Source organism: Amblyomma maculatum, chromosome 6 (assembly GCF_055883805.1).
Source record: "Amblyomma maculatum isolate TAMU_Amacu chromosome 6, ASM5588380v1, whole genome shotgun sequence".
Taxonomy (NCBI): domain Eukaryota; kingdom Metazoa; phylum Arthropoda; class Arachnida; order Ixodida; family Ixodidae; genus Amblyomma; species Amblyomma maculatum.
The window spans coordinates 86405793-86428772 of NC_139349.1; the positions used below are offsets into that span (position 1 = coordinate 86405793).

Here is a 22980-nt window from a genome sequence, read left to right on the forward strand (position 1 = left end):
GACTCCACTCAGAGCAACTCGCGTGATTGTGCGGCAGCAGCTTCCCCAAGCGTCGAAGTGCCGCTCTGTTGAACATGGCGTTGTCTAGCCTATTGTGGCTCCTATATAGCCTTTCTTTTTAGCGCTGCCCTTGGGATCATGTCCTATTAATTGCGATTGCTATATTTAGTAAGCATTTCTTAAGAAAAAAGAAGTATCCCTCGCATACGATGGCTTTCTTTTGAACTGCTGTACATTTGCTAGGTCACAGATCTGTGCCAATACTTTGCTTTTAATATTGAAACGTTATGTGCTGCTCCACTCCTTTTGAATGGTCAGGTGCAGTAGCTGTGCGCTTTAGCAGAAGTGCGGAGGGTGTCTTTCAAGATGCATTAATTCAGCTATTTGCCGTCTGTCTCCTCTCTTTCGTTACTCTTGTAAGCTCAAGAGAAAGAAAAGGCAGCTTCGGTTAGCCCTGTAATGAAAGCATTTAACGGCCCTGTGGCTTTATGATGTGGAAGTTTGCATATATTGAAAACACATTCTATACTTGTGTGTTGATTCCGCCTTTCTGTTTTGCTGACGTACAGTGATTCGTCTAGCGGACAATGCGACGCGCGGTAAGATTAAGTCAGTAGGAGGCAATTCCATGGGCCTGAAATGTACGCTCTTTTCCTTTTATGTGCCTTCATTTCTGAGTCACCAATAATGGCAGCAGACTTGTACAAGCTGCCCATTCCTAATGTGTTCATCTCAGGAAGCTGCCTCTTTATCGCATCCTGACAGCTTGATTCAAACGGCAAAATATATGAGCAGGTCTTCGCTTAGCTAAATACTAATGATGTCGAAAAGAGTGTGAACACCCTGCGCACGTGATTGTCGTCGAACACAAAGGAATAAACGACTGCGGATACACTACGGTGCGTAAGTCAGCAAACACAGAGAAAGCCAGTGTTGCATTTGCCTGTTTTGCTTATGTCTCTGCCCCTTCCATATGTCCTTCTATTGCTTCCTTTACGCCAATAGCCGAGGCGAGCACCCTTTGCTAAGACGTAATGTTAACGCGCCTTTGTTAACTACTTTTAACCTCCGCACCCATGCTCACGGAGAGTCTTATAGAGACGTTTCGGAGCGATGACGCATCATAAGACTACGCGTTCAACCCTGTGTATAGTTATAACCAAGGGAATCTTCTCTCAAGACAGACGCGCACAGTGCGCTTGCCAGGAACATCGAAGCGTTAAAATTTTTTCAGGACCACTCTTCTTCTATTTTAAAGGCCCACTGTCCACCCTCCGGTCGAAAATATTTTCTTCCCCGCTGACTGTGAGACTTCGCCCCTGGAACGCAAGGCCGCAAAATGTTTTTGAAAAGAGTAACTAATAACGCAGTTACAGCCACCGCAATCACCCGATTCTATCCTGCCTCTCTCCTTCCGTTCCCTCGCAAAGGTTTTTCATTCTCCTGCCCGAGGTCGTCTAGCCTCCGCAATACAAATTCCCCTTCCTCCTCCGCGTTTGGCGGGAGGTGGGGCGTGGCTCTCCGCGAGCGCGAAAAAAAAAAAAAAAACGGTCGAGGGAGCGCGCGCCGCTGGATTCAGTCTGGCCGTGGCGAGGGAAAAGCGCGCTGGGAGCGGTAGACACCCATCCTTCTCCCGTCAGTCAGCGAGACGGACCAATGGACGTCGTTCCCGGTACGTACGTCATTATCGGGGCCCGTCGGGCCAGCGCAGGAAGCGGTGAAGCTGGCTTCTCAAAGGAGAGCATGAGGGAGCTTTGAATTGTATTTTCGATGCTTTGCGGCGCGCGTGTCGCTGTAGAATTTTGCACAGACTATCTCCGGTACCTGATCGAAACACTGGGCTCTTTTTCTTAAAAGGGCCTTCCCTGGACAGTGGCCCTTTAACAATGACTGTGACGGGTAACACACGAACCGGTCACTTCCTTTTGCGAGATTCAAAAGTTCGAGGCAAAAACGACGCATACATTTTTGCAATGAAAGCATACTACTTCTTTTCCGCACGGCTTTCTAGTTTGAGACGAATTGACCACCTGTGGAAATGGTCGATAATGTCAGACCAAATATAGAGCTAGTAGAATTAACACAAGAAAATTGGTGACTTCATCACTGCTCTGGGCCACATCTCCACTAAAACATTACTACAAAGTGTAATTCCTGAGAGCGGCATTTCAATAACTTTCATGGACGAAACGAATAGCCGGGCATCAAACTCTTATTTCAGACAAAAATTTAAAAGCGACGTTGCACTGAGGCCCCCTAGCAGAAACTATAACTAACTGCAGGGCCGAGAATCCGACGCGAGCGTCGCAAGAGCGAGTTGCAGGAAAGTAATGTGTCTCTGCTATTATAGTTTAGAGAGTTGTCCTTCTGCCTGCAAAGTAATTGCGCATGTGTTTCTGCGTGCGAAGGTAATGTATACAACCTGTTGAACGCGCCTAGATCCCTAAACGTCGATGAGGGCTCATGTTTCAACACCACATCTCCCGATTCTCTTGGCTGTGCATGACTGCTGCGCTTAAAGGTGGCTTGCTGTGGTACAAACAGGTCGAAGAGAGAAAACGAAACGCCAAACAGCTGGGTTTATTCATCTTTATAAGAATAAAATTTGACCACGTGTCTACACACTGTTTTCCACGCACGTGTTACCTTCCTGAGATTTTTTTTTTTTTTTTTTGCAGCGTAAGAAGCAATTTAAACGCGCTGAGTATTTCCTTTCTTTCGTTATTCCGTTTCCAGTTTGTAGCGGCTGTGAATTTGCTACACTATAGGGGTTACTTTGGTGCGTAATCAAACGTTGTAAGAGGGTACAAAGTTGAGGAAGTTAGCCATTCATATTAGGGAAAAAATGCAAGCAATAATTACGAGAAACACAAGCAGGCTGCAAGACTGTGTTCAGCAACTTTCCTGTCAAAAAAAAAAAAAAAACTGAAAGAAAGAAAGAAAGAAGGAAAGAAAGAAAGAAAGAACAAGAAAACTCTTCTTTTTGAAAATTTAAAGGACTGCTTTTTTTGGAATTTTTCTCTCACCAGCGTACGATTCCCCGGCCATGTAAAAGTCATGGGAAGCGTAACTGTCGAAGAGGGTGAAGAACTGCTGCAGGAACTCCAGCATATCCTTGCTCACGTCGGACACGTCGCGGGCGTAGCCTTCCTCACTCTGCGTGTAGCTAAAGCCAGCACCGACGGGGTTGTCCACGTAGATAACTGAAACGCTGCGTGTCCAGGTAATCTGGCGCGGCTGCGCCTCTATGTTCTCGTCCAAGTAGTAAGGGCCGTGCTCCAGGAATAGTCCCATGAGCGAAGACGCGCCTGGTCCTCCCTGGAGCCACAGCATCACTGGCGCCTGGTCGGGGTTTTCCTGTGAACGACAGACGAGTTTGAGAGTGGCAGGGCGCACTATACTTGTAGCTCCATTCGGCATCAGAACCTTGCAGAATGGGTGTCGACTATAGAAGCGCGAGCCTGTATGGACTAGGTTCAAGGGTGGTCATAGTGAGAAAACGTTTGACAACTGTTCGGAGCTTGAAAAGAATATTTTGCACTTAGGGTACAATCTTAAGGGACTTTTCTGAAATAATCGTCGTCGCTTTCGCTGTTTTAAGCTGCACACGAGAATTCTCGCACTCTCCTTCTGGCCAGCGGGAATTTCATCCTTTAGAACTTCCTTCAATGACGATGTACTTGTGTATTCAGGATGACGTTATCGGGATTGCGACCTTTTGTTTTCAGTTTGTCCGGATGCGTTTGGAAATAGATGCTGTCGTGGGGAATGCATTGCAGACACTACTGTAGTTTTTTTTTTCACCGATGAAGTGAAGAAAACGTGTCAGTTTTGCATCGCCCGGCTCACCGGTTTTTTATCTCAAGGCACTCTGGTGCCTTGTACACAAGCTGGCTTTTTATTATTAGTTTATTTTTATTATTTATTGTGAGGCGCCCGCTAACGGCCATGGGCTTTTTACACCGGGGCAATCAGGGCAGCGAGAATGATATTTGTTCGCGGGTTAGGCCCCGTCGTGTTCACCATGCTTGCTTTTTTTGTGTAATTTGTTGCGGCGTCCATTGCTATGCGTCTCTTGTGTCTCGTGGCGCCCTAGCTGCTTCGCTGTACGAGGGGTGTAAGTAGCATCGACAGTACGTTCAAGACTTTTTAAATTGTACAGATGAAATTTTCTTGATTCGTGCTGTCAAGGAGATGGGACAGCTGCTTTTGCACCAAATACTTGTAATATGGACAGTTAAAATTTTTATAAAAAATGACATTGAGGCACATACCGTTTCGCAAATACCCCGCGAATATGTGCGAGCCGCGGAAAATCAGCCAAGCCTAGCTGACACTTAAGGCTGCGAAAAAGGGATGAATCTTGCCGCAAGAGTAATCACTTAGACCTCCAGAAAAACAACAACAACAACAAGCAGGAAAACATGCATTGTGAAAGATAAGCAACAGAATAAGTAGGGTGTAGTGTTGAATAAAACTAGATAATAAAAGCTGCTACATTTGAATGAGACACTTCACGCCCGTTTCTGTTGACGTCCCACACTCGTGAAACATCGCTGTGCTTCTAAGCAATGTTGACTTCTCGCCGCGGACATTTTAGCAGTGTTGTGCATTTGGGTTTTGTGTACCTGGGAAATGATTACCGTTTTTGTTCTTCAACAATTATCTCAGATCACGTGGCGCAGCTCTCAGTATTTTGCATCACAGCATGTCAGTCATTAACATCAGATAGATTTGGGTGAATATACGGATCGAAAGTTCAAACTATGTTATAAGTAAGAGCTTGAGCCGGTTTCTTAGTCATCGTGAGATAGTGTGCAAGGAACAGCTGTCACAAGGTGCACCGGGTCAGCTACAACTAGTGTCACTGGCTGGTGACATCGAAAGCGATCCCCATCCTGGTTTGGGCATCTTTATTGCTAATAGAGCGTTTCAGCCTTGTTGAGTGAAGCACAAATGCTGACTTGAATTTTTGATTTTTGATTATAGTATAAACAACAACTGTCAGTAAGCAGCGTTTTCTAACTTAAATGGTGCAAGGAAACCAGCTGCTGGATGCTTTTGTTCGTCCAGGAAGCAAATGACTGGAATCGCCTTCCTGCCGACGCAGTTCATCACGCTAATCCATTACACTTGGCGAGTATTGCAATGAATGCTAGCATTCATTGCAATACTTGTCAATGAATTGTAACAGCCCACCCTTCTTGTAATACCTCAACAGGGGCATTTGAGGAATAAATAAATAAATAAATAAATAAATAAATAAATAAATAAATAAATAAATAAATAAATAAATAAATAAATAAATAAATAAATAAATAAATAAATAAATAAATAAATAAATAAATAAATAAATAAATAAATAAATAAATAAATAAATAAATAAATAAATATTTAAGTAACTTTAGGTAAATAAATAAATACACATGGTTGACATTCCAAGTGTATACGGCCCGTCATAGCAAGAAACAAGAATATGAAATACTCTTCCAAGAAAGCCACATAACCATTTTGTGTCTTTCATAATTAAAAATTAAGCATGGATACATGGCTTTAGTATTGCCAGTCACAGGCTCTGCACCTTCTAGGCCTTGGCATCCGAATCGCATTGAGGACGTACCAGGTTAGATCCCTGGTGCCACTGGGTACTCACCGATTACGAGATTTACCTAGGCCTGGTGCTCGGCTTTTCGGAGGTGAAATGCTTGGAAAAGGGGTCATCGGCGAAAACAAAGGCCACATATGGCCTTTTTCCGCCCGAGGTGAACTCATGGTTGTTTGATGGCGGCTTCATGCTGGCGAGTTCCTTTTGGGAGCTGATAGAGTCAGCATGAATACTTCCGAAAGCAGAAAATGGCTGCTGCTCAAACTAATCAGTTGTATAGGATCGCACACCATATGCCCATGTCGTGCGTTTGTATGCACCCTTTTTTTATTTGTTTTAATCATCGCGTGAACTTCTAAAATTGATTTTCTATCGCTTTGTCGCTCTAACAAAAAGGAAGATAAAACTAAGAGGAATATTTCTTGAGGCATGTTTGTTTTTGTTTCATTCACTTCTGGCTTCTCTCTTATGTTTAACAAAATATGACACTTGTAAATTACGTTCGCCGTAACATCTGCCAACTTGATATGAAAAGGTGTCATTTTGTGACCAATCCTTTGCCGTCTAGTACACCACTACTGTATCAATGTTTCAGCACTACTGCCAGTAGCATAAAGTGCAGACATTGAGGGAGCATGGAAGATAAATTTTTAAACATGGGTCTTACCTGTGCAGGGACGAACCAGAAGAAGAGATTGTTACCCAGTTCCTTGTTGACCGTAATGAAGCCAGAGTAGCTCAGCACACCTGGGAGGTCACCGAGGCTGCCAACCTTGCTTTTCTCCAATGCCTCGTCGTACTTGCCGGCTTCAATCAGAGGTGTCAAGAAGAGGGGCTCGCCTTCGTCAACTGGGTTGGTCAGAAAGGCCTGTTGTTTTAATTCGAAAACATTTCTTGCCTCATGATTCGTACGTGACCAGAAACTGTCCTTCGCACCGATACTTAAAAAATTGTGTCACCACCAGGAAATGAACCACCATCCGAGCTGATCAGCTTCCCTGGCCCAGGCGCGACGGCATTATACTATCACCGCGCAGCCGGTTACGCCTCGTCTAAAACTGCAACACACGCCCGCGCTCTGCAGTAAACATCCTCGTTTTCACGAAGCTCAAACCGCAAAGCACTTGCCCGCTGTGCAGTGAGCATAGTCGTATTCCTGAAGACCTAGTTAAAGAGGCCTCCTACCCAGATGTAACAAGTTCTCCGCTGAAATAATGGAGCGGTAATAATAGTGATAGCGGTCACAATAAGAGAAGTGCTTTCACATTAATGCAACTAAGTCTTAAACGTATTCTTGAAATTTTTTTGTACAACCGTTCATAGTTTTGTTCTTTTTGGACCAAATACGATGTCTAGTCGAAGTTAGAAAACTCTCATGAGAGTATTTTATTCCGCTGGTCATGAAGACGATCTATGTATCAGAAATTAGTTCAGCTCACTAACTGTTTAAGGCGACCAGGAGAGTTAAAATAGGCTCAAATTCAGTGCCATTGTCATGCCATTTCTGAGCATACTTTGTCTCCGTCCTCTCACGCTCAGTCAAGAGAACACGAGCCAACTAGCCCGACGAAGTTTTACTTCTACAGCTTAGCTAGCCATGAAAAAAGTTAGAAAAGAGACACTGAACATTCTGAGCACTGTCCCTATAGCTATTTCCGTATTTCATATACGTATATTCCTCAGTACAAGAATAACAATATAGAAGCATCTTCACACATGGCTTTTGTTTGAAGTCGTAATGTTTTGGTAAAAGTGCCAATATAGTCTGATTTCGTCAAAAAGGCCAATAGTCGAACCGTGCAACTTGTGGTGAATAGTAGGACGCGTTGCTATGGGATCACAGCACGGTTGCTTATGAGAAGTCTAGCGACGATACTGCAAATGTATTGGCAGGTTATGCATGTCAATGCAGTTAAAACCTGATAATTTAACGAAATTGGGGGGCTACAAATTATTTCGTAAAATCGGGAACTTCTTTGAACTAAGTGAGGCATTTCTTTGTCCCTTAATTTGGCATTCAGGAATGTACCGTAGCATCATATAGTCAAAGCTTAATTGCGCCGAAAATGGAATTGCGGAAGCAACCAACACTTCTAGCGCGTGTGAACACAAAACACAATTGTTACCTCTACAAGAAGACGCTCCAAGGGGCTACAAATTTGTATACGAGTTTAGTTGGTTATTTTCGCTCGCGTACACATTGTAAGCAACTACCGTACGAATTCTTGTTAAAATTTAAGTGCATCTAGCATTTGTTTTCCCCTCGTTGTGTGTTTCGGCAAGCAGTCGCAGCAAATGAGGGGCATCCAAAATTTCACCCGCTATCTGATGAATTAAGTTCAAAATTGAAAGTATCATTCTGCACACCGCAGTTTGGTAAAAGTGGGGAAGAAGGTGCTCCGAGATGTTACCGCTGGCTCTGAATCAATAAATACTTACGCGTTCTCAAAAATTTACCTTTTTACTTTATTGTATCGAAAAAAGGTTAATTAAATCGGGGTAGGTTACGAAATAGACTTCGTTATTTTGAGTTAAAACATTGAAACCTATGAGCGTCTGAGGGAGAATTGGATATCTTCGTCAAATCGAGATCAGATTTTGTTAAATTGAGTTTTGACTTAACTAAAAGTAGAATCTAGAAAAAGAGTAGCGAACAGCAGAAAAAGTCAATAATGTAATCTGTTATGTTTCATGCGTCGTTGCGCGCGCATGCGCACACGCGCACGCACACACACACACACACACACGCGCGCGCACACACGCGCGCACACACACACACACACACACACACACACACACACACACACACACACACACACACACACACACACACACACACACACACACACACACACACACACACACACACACACACACACACACACACACACACACACACACACACACACACACACACACACACACACACACACACACACACACACACACACACACACACGCACGCACGCACACGCACACAGGCACACACACACGCACGCACGCAAACGCACACAGGCACACGCACACAGGCACACACACACGCACGCACGCAAACGCACACAGGCACACGCACACAGGCACACACACACGCACGCACGCAAACGCACACACACACGCACGCACGCAAACGCACACACACACGCACGCAAACGACGCAGTACCTACCACGTCAGGCATTGACACAGTATGGGACTGGTGTGCGAATCACTCCTGTGCTCTCCACTGCCACGACATTTATACACTGAGCTGACTAAGGTGACTTAGATGGCCAAAAGCGCTTCGCCGACGGCTGGCTCTGTAACTAGTGTAATGTAACTAGTGTAATCACGTACAGTCCCTTTCTATATGAGTAGGATGCCTCAGTGGTAGCGCCGTCTCAAACGCGAGCGCAGTCTGCAGTTTCCGCGCCAGAGGCCTCCACTCCCTGCAGGCGCTTCTGCTCCTGTACGCAATACTTCCCTTTTCCCTCGGGCCAGCATGAGAAACGTAGCTTTCGGATCACGCGTCATTTCTTCGCTAAATCAAGGTATATGGCGGCTAACCTAGTGGCGGTTTTGGCGAATCAAAGGCGGCTCCGTAGTCGAGTGAAAATGGCGGCCGTCGGAAAGACTTCGTGCATGATCAGCCTCGGAGCGATGATGTTTCCTTGAGTGCACGACGGAATTGCTTCTTCTTTTACTGCTGGTGAGCCCCTACAATTTTAGCCGAACACTTTGTATTAGTCGGTGTAAAACAGAGGACAGGGGAAAACTAGATACCGTTAGCCTAGGTCTGCAAACGTACTCTGTGCAAGAGAACCCGCACACGAACGTCGCACGGCTCCATGCTGTTATAGCCATGTGAAGACCGCCTACGCTGTGTTCCTACACGACAGGAAAGGGGGAAAATGTGCTGGAATTGAGCGGAAATGTATACGGAAAAAATTGGGGGACAATTACGATGTCGGTAATGCAGTACTTAAGCGCAGTTATTCAGGTAATCTAGGTTTGCGACAGGATAATAGCTCTCTCACACGAACATTTTTGATTATCATTGAACTAGATCTGCGACTCAATGCAGATCGAGGCTGTCACTTGGCAACTTTGCGCCAGCCTGCTTGGCTTGCACACGCTTCCCCAAGCGCGCGTTTTTTTTTTTTTTCAAGCACATTCGTGAGCCGGCATCGATAGCCTCATCATAACCGAGGTCTAAAAATAAAAACGAATGGATGCGATAAAACCTCAATTATTAAAAAAGAGCCGTATTGAAATGCGCGATGGAATATTCTTAGAACATTATGCTTGTTTATGTTAAGAAATGTTTTATAGTTTTCACGCGCCACCTATAACGCACACCAAGGAAACTTCTCAATGGTAATTCAAAACCGCCGTGCGGCACACGATGCTTCAATCTTTTTTGAAAACCTCATCGCAGATCGAGTTCAATGAGGTTTGAAAGTGTTCATGTTACAGAGGTATAAGGTAATGAACTTGAAAGACATATATATATATATATATATATATATATATATATATATATATATATATATATATATATATATATATATATATATATATATATATATATATATATATATATATATATATATATATATATATATATATACATGCGCAGTTAGAACCGGCTCTATATTTTCCTTCATAACTGCCCTTTAACTGACCGTCTATCCTTTTATTGCGAAAGCAGTACTACTCGCATTTTCAAGCCTTCGTGTGACCCGGCCGCAGTTACGCCTTACTCACGTGACACTGTGACGTCACACCCCACGTGACACACGGGCTGGCAGGAGCTGCCAACTTGGGTCTCTCGTTCCACATGGGACGGTTATGTCAGAATCAGCCTGCTAGGACCCTGGCATTCACGTTACCCTATAGGCCACTAAGGAAAATTCATATGGGTTGGTTAAAGCGGGCATTATATGTGGGCTGAGGAAGAAGAATGAGAGAAGAAGAAGAACGCTCGGTCACCAGCAGCCAATGCTTTCGCTCAATATTTGGGTCAGCAGCGTTGAACCCTTGTAATTGTTTCAGTTCTCTACTCTTAAGAGGCGCCGGCGTGACACCTAGAAGCGCCTCCGATATGCCTCGTCGACCTCGTTCGGTGTGGAAGGTGGTCGACGTGGGCGCGTTTTTCTTGTGAGAAACATATTCCACCCCGTTAAAATTTCAGGGGAATTTAAGATCCCTATTTAGGCATATGACGCTTCCATGTTCCCGTCAGCCGCTTGCGGATCCTCGTTCGCGTAGCACTTTACTCCCTGATCGCTCTATGTGTGCTTCTATTACTTTGCACATACTCATTACCATGCCACATTATGTGAAGCACCAACAGACATAGAGCCTCAATATAACGTTATAAAGTCGTATATAGCCTTACAAGCCTCGCTATATAAGTCGTACGTATGCGCTTACGTAGCCTATAGGAGAGGGTTTCACTGAGGGAATCACAAAAAATTTAACGAATATGTGCTGCCACTGTTATCAAGGGAAGGTTAGACAGTACTGTTACCTTCATCTGCGTTGTTATTTGCGTCATTGCCGGATGATTCAGCTTTCCTGCGAAAATGAGAAATTGTAAACATAGCTTCAGAGCAAAATAGCTGCGGAAATATTTACTTTCTGTGTCACATACCGTGGTCGCGTTCTCTTTGCAACGCTGCGACCAGTTCCATTCAAAACAATTTTTTTTTTCTGCATTGCTTTGTGCCGATATGAGAAGCGATGGAACCCCATTGTCCTTGCTCTATACTTACGATATATGTGATGAGGTTTCCTCTTGTATACGCCTCTTCGCGGGCGACTGCGTGCTGTATTGGGGCATGCAATTGCAAGGACACCTAAACAGATTGCCACATGGTGTAATGCATGGGACATGCATTTTGACTTGAACAAGCCTGCAGCCGCCCAAATACTTAACTAGCTTGCGCGATGGCCGCCTTTTCTCTCATCCTATGCATTGAAGGGCTAACTTGCGAAAAGATCGTCTAAACAGAGGCTCACCGAGGCCTTTGCCTTATCATCACCTCTCCCCGCAAGTTTGATCCTTGCCAGGGCGGAGAAGAGCAGAACAAGCAGTCGTCAGAGTGATATATATATATATATATATATATATATATATATATATATATATATATATATATATATATATATATATATATATATATATATATATACCTGTTCAAGTGTCCAGAGCTTTAGGCTTAATCCGCAAAGTACGAAAAGATTTGAAGATTTATTGCTGAACCGAAGCCATTATTACTAGATGTGTGCGAGAAGTTCTCTTTGCAAACCGAATCGAGTTCGAATTGTGTTCCTGCTCCACCGAATCGGGCACAGGCGCTATTGAAACATGTCACTGGAGCGTGTCTTAGAAAGTGGGCATTTCGAAAGGTCCTATCGTTTGGCGCGAAATTAGCACATTTTGTTGGGCCATAGCTGTGAGGGAAATCGTATTTTCGAAATTTGACAAGGTCATTGCTAACAGCCGCTTACAGGTGTTCAATTGCAACCAGGCAACGAAGTGAAGTAGTCAGAAATTAGACAATCGGTGTACTAGTTACCACCCTAGATTTTGTTTTCTGACATCCGTCAGTACTGACGGTCAGTACTGAAGAAGCTGTTCTCACACCTGCAAAAAGCCTATTTTAAACATATTATTGGCTGGCTTCCACGAAACGCCTGGTATAAGGGGTCGATAATTTTCTTCGCGTTTATTTCAATCTGATTGATTTTTTTTATATGGTGTATGCTGAGTAGCCTTTACGTAAACCTGTGGGTTATTTTAGTTTTATACGTCTGAGGTTGCTCTGAGTCTGTTATGGATTACCTTAGTTGATACCTTACAGGCAAGAGGCTGATAGGCCAATAATGTTTCAAGTTCGTGACCATGTACCGAAATGCAAGGGATTATTGCTATGAGGACAAATCAGCCACGGAACAATATTTGGAAGATAACCTTACTGAAAGCTTCTTATTGCATTCGGAGCTCAACTGAAACCTTTAACTATAAAATATTTTGCACATTTCTGGACGTACATGCGAATGTCAGGATATTATCTGCAACGTATACCTCCAAGGTTTCATCAGAAAATAGAGCGGTCACCGATATGTTTCCACAGCTTGAGCCCGTAAGCCACAGTTTACGAGGACTTACCCTTTCTTGCCCTCTGCGCCGAATCCAGATAAAAAACTGCAGGTGACGAAAAGGAGAACCAAAAGGTGTGCTTTCATTCTGCAACAAATCGAACAAAAACGTCTTTCGGCGCAACGAATCGGATGGCTCATTATTTCTGCGTTGTTTCTTCAAGGCACTGCACTTTTCAGGCTGCGGATTGACTTCTAATTCTAGTGAAAGATAAACTAACCGTCGCGATCTAACTCGCACACACAAAAAATAAACATGATCATTAGGCATATATTATCCATCTCTTCGTGTATTTTCGCAGATAGCGAGTGTGCGTTCGTAAGATGTGTGACACAGAGTGAACACTTCTGCTGGTGCGCACCTTATTTTGAGAGTATGGAGTCGAATGTGCTTTTATTTCCCGGCAGGGCTTCAAATCTCTTAAAGAAAAAAAAAAAAAAAGACGCATTGGTCCTAACCCGCCGAAGGCTAGGCCTTTCACGGATGCTGTTTGTACCTTAGTACACGGATAATAAGCTAACCCACTGGGTTCTGAGCTGTTGAAAAAGGCTTAATTTTGCTCCACTAGTTCTATGCAATCAGAGATGACGAAGAAGCGGCGAAGGAGTCCCTCGTGCTTTGAGGGCGTTCACTGAGTTGTTTCTTTGAGTCCTTTTGGCGCAGAAGAAAGAAAGTGACACAAAAAAAAGTCTTGCTTTGGTGACCACATTAATGACAAACATTAATGGCAGAGAATAGTTGAAGTAGGCTGGCCTCTTCTCCAGCTGCTCTTCCCACTTCTCGTATTACTTACGTTATCAATCTGCCACTTATGACGTTCCTTTCAATATGTCTATTTATTTTCACGCTGGAAATGCACCCAGTTATGTATAGAAGCGATGAGTCCTTTTTTTTGCTCCGGGTTTGTTTTCGGTCAGGGTTAAGCAGAGCTAAAACAAAAGCAAAAGAAACACTCACACGATCCGAATAAATCTCAGCTTCACACCGACACGAACGCTGTGTGATTATACGCACGTGTGCCCCAATAACAGTGTGGGACAAGGATGAAAAGCTATAAAGCGTGGTTCATTGTACCTCGTCGGCGCCGGTACTGCCAGCCGGTGAATATCCGATGACGCATTCGGGATCGAGCGCGCGGGAAACTGCATACACCTGCCTGCTCTAAACCGCACAGCGTATTCAAAGCCTAGCACAGCAAAGAAAGAGTGCCGTATATGCAAAGATCGGGCACCTCTGGCATGAAAATGAATATATTTATTTTTTCCCAATCCATTTTGCTATGCGAAAACGGAAGCCATTTTGTCTCCGGCTACGTTAATAGCACACACCCTGAATTTAAGAACGCAGCATCAAGGCTTACAATAAGCTGCAATGGTTTTAGCAAGAACTATGAAATGTCGCTTACAGTAGAGAAAAGACAGTAAGATGAGTTTCTTGATGACATAGAGTAAAGATATCTAGCATCGAAAGGTAGCCTCAGTCTACTACCTGAATATGCGACAACGGGAATTGTTGAAACGTTTCCTAGCCGTCTGAGGCTACCTCGCCTCATTTTTTTTTTTTCACTTTTGAAGGTTATTTTATGTGATGCTACATTATTTTCTGGTTTCTGAACATTAAGAGGTCGACAGACGTGCGAGTTTGCAATTAACACTGTGTCGTTACACGAAGCTCCCTGAATTTGGTTGGTTGGTTGGTTGGTTGGTTGGGGTCTTTGGGTTATTCTTGGGGGGGGGGGGGGGGGGGGTAACCGGACACAATCCGTGGCGGCACTCTTGGTGTCCGAGGGGAAGGGGAGATGGGAAGTTATTAAAAGGCGTCCGAATTGACTTAAGGCCATCTGCGTTGAAAAGACCACTACTCTTACACCGTGGAAAAGACGGAACAAAATGCTAATGTTTTCGCAATGATAATGTGGGTTTCACACTCAGCAGCGACCGATTGAAACAGCTCAATAAAAGCAGACATTTTTCCTTAAGGTACTAAAGTAAAGCGTGTGATAAAAAGCTGTAAATTCAGTAGTGAAATTTGAAGGGATCTCACAAATGGTTATTAAAACGTACGTCAATGACAAGGGGTGAGTGGTTATGGTCATTCTTCCAGTAAAGGCTACGCTGTAAGTCAGTCGATATCTGTAAGGGTCTAACAGTTCTGCGCTCTATCTCTATGGTCTATAGCCCACATCCTTGTATCCCTCACAAAATGTAAAAGTGACGCTATGGTGGGGCAATTTCCGGAAGAATAAGCAAGACTAATCCCACCTGTAGCATACAGCTCACTCAACCCAACCTAACTCAGAAATGTCATGAGGACCTCCGTCGCGAAACTACGAGTTTCCATGTACAAAAACACTCAACACCGTGAGAAGCATGCATTACTGCAAGCACCATGACGGTACTATAACAGTACCTATAACAAATCATTTCTGAGAGACCTCGCAGTTATTGTTAGGCTTGGTTGGACATTGTGCGAAGGCATTTTAAAATAAAGCTCTGCATGCTGAAATGATGAATGTAACCGGGTGTTACAGGCTGTTCATGATTATCATCAGCCGGACTATACCCAATGCAGGGCGAATGCCTCTCCCGTATTCCTCCAATTAACTCGGTCCTGTGCTAGTTGCATCCACTTGTCCCCTGCGAACGTCCTTAACCTCATCCACCTGCCTAACTTTCTGCCGTCCCCAGCTACACTTTCCTTCCCGCGGAATCTGGTTTGTTACCCTATGGGACCATCGGCTATCCTCTTTTTTGCACTATATGTCCTGCCCATGCCCATTTCTTCTTGATTTTCTCTAGTATGTCATACCCTCGAGTTATTTCTCAGACCCACTCTGCTCGCTTCCTATCTCTTAACGTTACACCTACCATTTTTCGTTCCATAGCACTGTGCATTGTCCTCAAATAAGTAGAACCCCTTTTGATATCCTCCAGGTTTCAGCCCCATAGGTGACTTGAGGTAACAGCGCGGAACGTGGACGAGAGCACAAGTTTAGAAGACGACACAACGAGCGCTCGTTGTGTCGTCTTCTAATCTTGTGCTTTCGTCCACGTTCCGCGCTGTCACCTCACGATGCATAACCAACATGCCCATGCTACTATTCTAGTTATCCCATAGGTGAGTACAGGTAAGATGCAACTGTTTTACACTTTCCTCTTGAGAGATATCGGTAATTTGCTAGTCATAAACTGCGAGTAGTTGCCAAATGCGCTCCATCCCAATCTCATTTTCCTTGTTATTTCTCTTTTATGGTATGGATCGGCGGCTACTGCCTGCCCTGTGTAGACACATTCGCCTACTACTTCTAGTGCTTCGCTACCTAACGTAACGTAAGCTGCTGTTCCTTCACGAGGCTGTTGAACATTACCTTAATTTTTTGCATATTGATTTTCAAGCCTACCCTTCTGCTTTTCCTATCTAGGTCATCAATGATTCTTTGCAGTTCATTCCCTGAGTTACTTAGCGAGGCAATGTCATCAGTGAATCTCAGACTACTGAGGTATTCTATGTTCACCCTTATTCCTAACTGCTCCCATTTCATGTAGGGACCCGGAGGATTTCTTCTAAGCAAACTGCGAATAGTACCGGGGAGATCGTGTCTCCTTGCCTAACACCTTTCTTTATGCAGAAGTATGATTGCTATGCAGCCACTATAGATATCTTCCAGTACCTTCACATACGGCTCGTCTACACCCTGATTTCGCCATGCCTGCATAACCGCAAAGGTTTCTACTGAGACAAATGCTGTTTTTTGTAATCAATGAATGCTATGTGTAAGGGCTGGTTATATTCCGAACATTTTTCTATCACCTGGTTGATGGTATGGATATGGTCGATAGTAGAGTACCCTTTCCTAAAACCTGCCTTATCTTTTGCTTGATTTAAGTCTAAGGTTGTCCTGATTCTATTAGCGATTGCCTTAGTAAATAGCTTATACGTAACAGACAGTAAGCTGATTGGTCCGTAATTTTTCAAGTTTGTAGCGTCCCCTTTTCTATGAATTAAGATAGTGTTTGCATTCTTCCATGGTTCCGGTACCGTCGATGACACCAGGCATTGCTTATACAGGGTGGCCAGTTTTCCTAGCACGATATCCCCCACGTCCTTCAAGAAATCTGCAGTTACCTGATCTTCTCCACCTGCTTTCCCCTTTTGCATTGTTTCTAAAGCTTTCTTAACATCACCCATCGTTACTGGGTGAGCGTCTGACTTCTTTTCGCTACAGGCTGTTATACGTTTTTTATTTGAGTTGCAGCATCATTTTGCGCAGTGGCATATTCGGCTGTATGGAAGGTTTCACAGATAGCGTTAAGGCAACTTGCGCCACAGTAATTTATACGGTGCTCGGCTGCTTCGTCCCAGGTCACTGGGCCCATTCCCAGCGCTTGCACATATCGATGAAGGCCAAATACAGAAGTGCCTGTACCCTGTTCGATATTAGCGGGATCAAATTAAACCCAGAAACTACGTCTGGTTGAAAGCAATCGGAAGCCGTATAATGCAACGAAAGCCTCTGTCTCTGCTTCGCTTTTTGTATCCGTTGTGGTACGGCGCTCTTTTTCTCTCCAGATGAGCAACCAACAAGCACGAAGTGGGTTATTTTTTTAGGTCTACCCACAGATTGTGGATAATAATTCCTACATTCCATCTTCCCTACGTCACATCTATAATTATTTGCTCGCTGGTCCTCACAAATACTAGAATTTGAAGGTGCACCGACGGCTCTGCATATGGTTTTTTGTTATTTTATTTCGTAATAACTGTCAATAAACTAGAAAATGGGGTTGGATGGCCTCGCATCTTTCTGTATACAGAAAGCGTGCATGGCTTGGCCTGTAAAAGCTCGATTTCCGCCAACTGCCCTTGTGTCATTGCTCTGACGCACACAGTGTCGGTTTCCGGTGCCCCTCGGAGGTCCCTGCATAGCACACGTCAGCGACTACATTCTAAATGGAATATATATATATATATAGGAAAAATACACGAAAGAAAATGCGATGCTGACTTTCTCATGGCTTTCATCTATATATATATATATATATATATATATATATATATATATATATATATATATATATATATATATATATCTAGATGAAAGCCATGAGAAAGTCAGCATCGCGTTTTCTTTCGTGTATTTTTCCTCCTCAGCTAATTTTGGTGTACTTTTCATGATCACATATTACGAGCACCGACTTACATACGAAGAATTTCCAAACTGTTTACATTCATGCTCAGTAATTTAATTGATTCTAAAATTTCAGCTGCATGGCTTGCACCAGATGTGGATGTTTGAGAAATACTTTAAGAATTATGAATTCTAAAGCAGTAGTTTGTCTCCGCTGCTAATAAGTGCCTTGCGGGCATGAAGTGTTATTTAACGATGCTACCTGCCCCATCTTCCACGCTTCCGTGCAGCGCTCATTAAATGTGTTCCATAAGATTATGGGATCCGAATGCAGGGCTCGTACAAGAAATATTTTGAATCTAAATGTGCTGTTCTGGCTGTATAAAGAAGCTATTGTTGCAAAAATGGCTCCTTTAATTGTTCATACTTTAAACGGGAAACATGACTCAAACGGTAACCGTTTTACGCAAATGCCATTTGCCAGAAAATTTTATTTCTTATTCAGAGATTACCCCTCAGCGCCCAAGAGAGTTACAGCAGGGGGGTTATGGCATAGAAAAAAAGACATCTTTATTCACACAATGTAGTTATACTGCTTGAAAAATTACTAAGTGGAGGAATAAAAAAATGTATAGTCTTTGTCAAAAAATTATATGCCAAGGGATCTGTTTCGAAGCCGTGTAGTGCTACTCCTTCAGCATTCAGGATGGAGATTGAGGGGCCAGAATCTACTCGTCAGAAGAGTTGGTAGGGTAGGAATTCATTGCGAGCCACAAGGCGTGCCTCAGAAGTAAATCCACTGGGCTGTAGGCTTTTGATAAAGTCTACTTCTGGACAGCAGGATCACTCCCCGAGTTTTCAATTTTGTAATCTGTAGGCATAATTATTTTGCTTTGTCTCTCAACCCCCCCGCCCCCCCCCCCCCCCCCTCCCCGCGCGTGGCGCCTGGATAACATTATCTCACCATGGGGTAACCTATTATGGTCTAAGTGAGCTCTGTTTGGATGGAGCTGACATTGATCGGCATGTGAGTGCTGTAATTTGTTTCTACATTACACGCCGACGGTGAAGACAATGGAGAGTTCTAGAATTGCGAGAATCACGTTGCTCTGAGGGGACACTCTTCATGGGTAACTATCTGCGCTTGCGCATATGAGCCCGAAGGGTGCACCCACCACTGCGAAGACCAAGCTAAGTCTGAATAAGCGGTTTACAGTAGCAGAATGAGGATCGCGGTATGCCAAAACATCTCGTCATCGTATTCTTTTTAAAAAATTTTACTACACCGCGGTGCTCCAATATCTTGTAGAATAGAATAAGGGGGCCGCAAGGTGAGGTTTAGCGTGCCGAACACCTGCATATCTGTAAAAAAAATAAAATAAAATGACAACTCACTCTAGTTCGTGACCGAGAGTTGCACAGAGCTCTGCCTGCTCTCTGCACCGCCGTTGGGTTGCGCTTTCAGTCAAAGCAATGAGCGCAGGTTACAATACAGGCGCAAACTATGCGGTTGTTAGCTGTCATGAATTGTTATATAGTCGCTGATGACTGCAGGTATGCTTCTGCGAATGAAAACTCTCCAGCCGGCGTTCGTTGAAGCAGGTGGGCACAATGCGCCAGCGACAAGTGCACTGACTAAGCGGGAGCTTCACTCGGTGCGTTCGAACCGAAAAAAAAAAGATATAATAAAGGGCACGGGAACGCACAAACATTTAGCCCATTAACGCAGAGGATGTTTCCCAGTTTTGTTTCCAATGTGGAAGGCCTTGGAAGAACGTTTAGAAGGAGCGTACGGCTTCGGTGTGCGTACCAGAGCAGTGCGTGCGAGGCTAAATAATGTTTTGTATTTTTTTCTCCCCAGTTAGCATATCTGGCGGCAATTACCAGTTGGAGAAGCAAAATTAGCGCCTCCCCCCTCCCCCCTCCTGATGGCGCTAGGGTAGTTTGCGTCATTAGTTTACCGTTTGCCTAGCCACGGAACATGAGGTGGTAGGATTTTGAAAATAATCTCCCGGACTTTACGGTAGGGAGGAACATTTGTTGTCAAGTGGATTAAAAACTCACACGATATAAATATGTGTTTGCATTCGTGCATTCTTGAGTATATTGAACAGTTCGCATACAACGTTCAAAAATTCTGAGTAAGCTCCTCACCCAGGATAATGCAATGTCAGGGGATACTACTACGCAGATATTAAAAAAAAAAAAAAAACTTTGGCTGCACTTAATAATCTAGCGTAGTATTTTTGATGTGCTCAATGCTGCCTACTCAACTAATTCGAAGAAATCTTTTCAGTTGCTCTGAAAGAGTGTCAACATGACAGCACATTGGCGGAAAACTCGGTCTTTTTTCTCCCCTTCAATCGTTTACCACTCACATGATGCACCCACCCCTACAACATGTACTTATGCCAATCAGGCACCATTGGTAATTCACCACCAAGCAATTCACAAATCCGGCAACACCACCGACCAAGGATCTTGTCCGATATTGTTTGTGCCGTCGGCCTGATTGGATAAGCTGCTTCTTGAGGTCACAACCACGTTTCCTCGCCCAGGTAATTCAAAACTAAGCCCGGTATAGAGACTCCAACGCGAGAGTCTCTCATGCGGGTCTTTCAAGTTAGTGGAGCCAATACCGAAATCGATGGCGCCCATGACTGAAGAATGACTAGTCATGGCCTTAGTAGTGATTCCACTCAATAAAACGTTATCGGAGCGGATCTGAACCGGTCGTATTTGAGCCCGAGTATTCGGGTCCAGTAGCCGAGCGTCTAGACCACTGAGACATCAAGCGGATGATTACGAATCATGCTTAAGTACAGCGTACGCCAATGTGTGTGTGTGTGTGTGTGTGTGTGTGTGTGTGTGTGTGTGTGTGTGTGTGTGTGTGTGTGTGTGTGTGTGTGTGTGTGTGTGTGTGTGTGTGTGTGTGTGTGTGTGTGTGTGTGTGTGTGTGTGTGTGTGTGTGTGTGTGTGTGTGCGTGTGTGTGTGCTAAAATAAACTAATCGATTTTCTAACCTTTGTATTAAGGACCAATGTTGCGAAAATGAATTGCGTCAACATCACGCGTGAGCCTCAATTAATAAATTTCGTCAGTCGAAAACGTGTCGCTAAATAGACCCCTTTCATAAATGTTAAGTCGGCTTCACCTCTATGCTGCCTTCCCCACTAATGGCGGAACAGCAATGTATTAAAACATTATGTTAAGGCCATAATTCATATGATTTATGCATCAGAACATATTCGCATAATTGCCCTTTTACCACTACATGCATCTGTGTAGAAGCAACATGCGATTTCAAGTCTATATTGCCATTTTTATGGCGGCCAGTGACGCCATGTTTGGGGAAAGAAGCAGCGTGAGAAAGCCTACTTAACGATTTTTGCAAGGGGTCCATAGATCCATCTAAAAAATCGTTGAGTTGGCTTTCACGCATTGGCCGGTTGTAAAATGACACATCTTGCGCTTCATATGGATCAAATACAGACGCTTTTTGTATATTTGAGGCTGTAGAAGAAGATAACATGGTTTTAGCTGCAATACACTCGCAGCGACGCTATCTTGCGCAGAAGTGTATGAATTTTAGTCATCAGTCGAATATTCAGCCTACGTTTCAAGTTGCTCTTCTGCCAAAGCGACGCTTGGTAGCTTGGTAGCTATAGCTTTTCCTTTTCGAGTCTGTTTTCTCTTGTATCTGAATCACGTAGTAAGTGTGCGTAGGTATTGCTCGCTACGTTAAGTTAGCTGTAAACAGAGCGAACAGTACACTTTTAGCTGGCCATGCTGCAGCGCCTGTGAATTGCCGTGTGCACAGCGGCACTACCTAGTGATAAGTCAAAGCACAGGAGCGCCGGGTTGAAAAAAACAACAACATTGATCTGTAATTGCCGGTGAGAAGGATAGTTCGTTGTAAAATATTTATACGCTCAAAAAGAGAGGACGAGCACTAAGGTGCGTTAGGGATATTGGGGTGTGTTACAAATCAGTTACCTGCAAAGTGGGAGAGGGCGGCAAAGTGGCGACCGGAGACTTGAAAAATCTGGCGCCCAGGCTGGCATGGTAACGTGGAAGGCGCATTCGCCGAAGAAATTTAATGAGACCAAATACACAGAGTTGGAGACAACAACAACAACAACAACAACAACAACAACAACAACAACAACAACAACAACAACAACAACAACAACAACAACGACGACAACAACAACAACAACAACAACAACGACGACAACAACAACAACAACAACAACAACAACAACAACAACAACAACAACAACAACAACAACAACAACAACAACAACAACAACAACAACAACAACAACAACAACAACAGCGGCAACAACAGCGGCAACAACAGCGGCAACAACAGCGGCAACAACAACAACGGCAACAACAGCGGCAACAACAACAACAGCGGCAACAACAGCAGCGGCAACGGCAACGGCAGCGGCAGCGACAACGGCAACGGCAGCGACAACGGCAACGGCAACGGCAGCGACAACGGCAACGGCAACGGCAACGGCAGCGACAACGGCGACGGCAACGGCAGCGACAACGGCAACGGCAGCGACAGCGACAGCAACAAAAAAAGGATTTAAATAAGAGCAGCGAAAGAACAGCAGAGAAAAGCATGTTTCAAGCCAGCGGATGTAAGAAAATGAAAAGAAAAAAATTGCGACTTGGGGCGCGAGCATAAATGTCGCCGAAAAATGATAGCGCAAGCTGCGAAGGTAAAGGTAAAATAGACAAAGATAAAAAAAAAATAAACGAAGAAGGGGCGATGAGAAGTTTGTGAAAGCAGGTTTAGCATGGTTTTTTTCCTGTATATAATTTTTACAAAAACGTATTAAAGGATTACGTCAGCAACGGAGTATGACTATGCGATTCTAACTATTCGTTAGAGGAGTTTACTTTTGTTGCACTGTGTCAAATTTGTGGTTTAGAAAAATCTCGCACTATTTGCTATATGCCGAGTATATGAAGCCTGATTGGAGGTTGAATAGCTTTTGTTCATCGAAGTTATGATGGCGTTGATTTTTGTCAGTGTCATTGTGGCACTTCGATCAGTGGTATTAGTTTCGATGCAAGCTATAAAGTCT

General features: G+C 43.9%; 1 protein-coding gene across 1 annotated transcript in view; it reads right to left on the reverse strand.

The window, feature by feature from the left end:
* Positions 1-12834, reverse strand: part of LOC146186193 (putative serine carboxypeptidase CPVL) — an 18478-nt gene extending 5644 nt beyond the window's left edge. The window contains exons 1-4 of the mRNA XM_084607998.1: positions 12758-12834; positions 11114-11160; positions 6273-6454; positions 3027-3357 (exon numbers count right to left, since the gene is read on the reverse strand). Coding sequence (XP_084464124.1) covers positions 3027-3357; positions 6273-6454; positions 11114-11160; positions 12758-12834 — 637 coding nt within the window. The remainder of the gene's footprint in view (positions 1-3026; positions 3358-6272; positions 6455-11113; positions 11161-12757) is intronic.
* Between the last annotated feature and the right edge of the window lie 10146 nt (positions 12835-22980).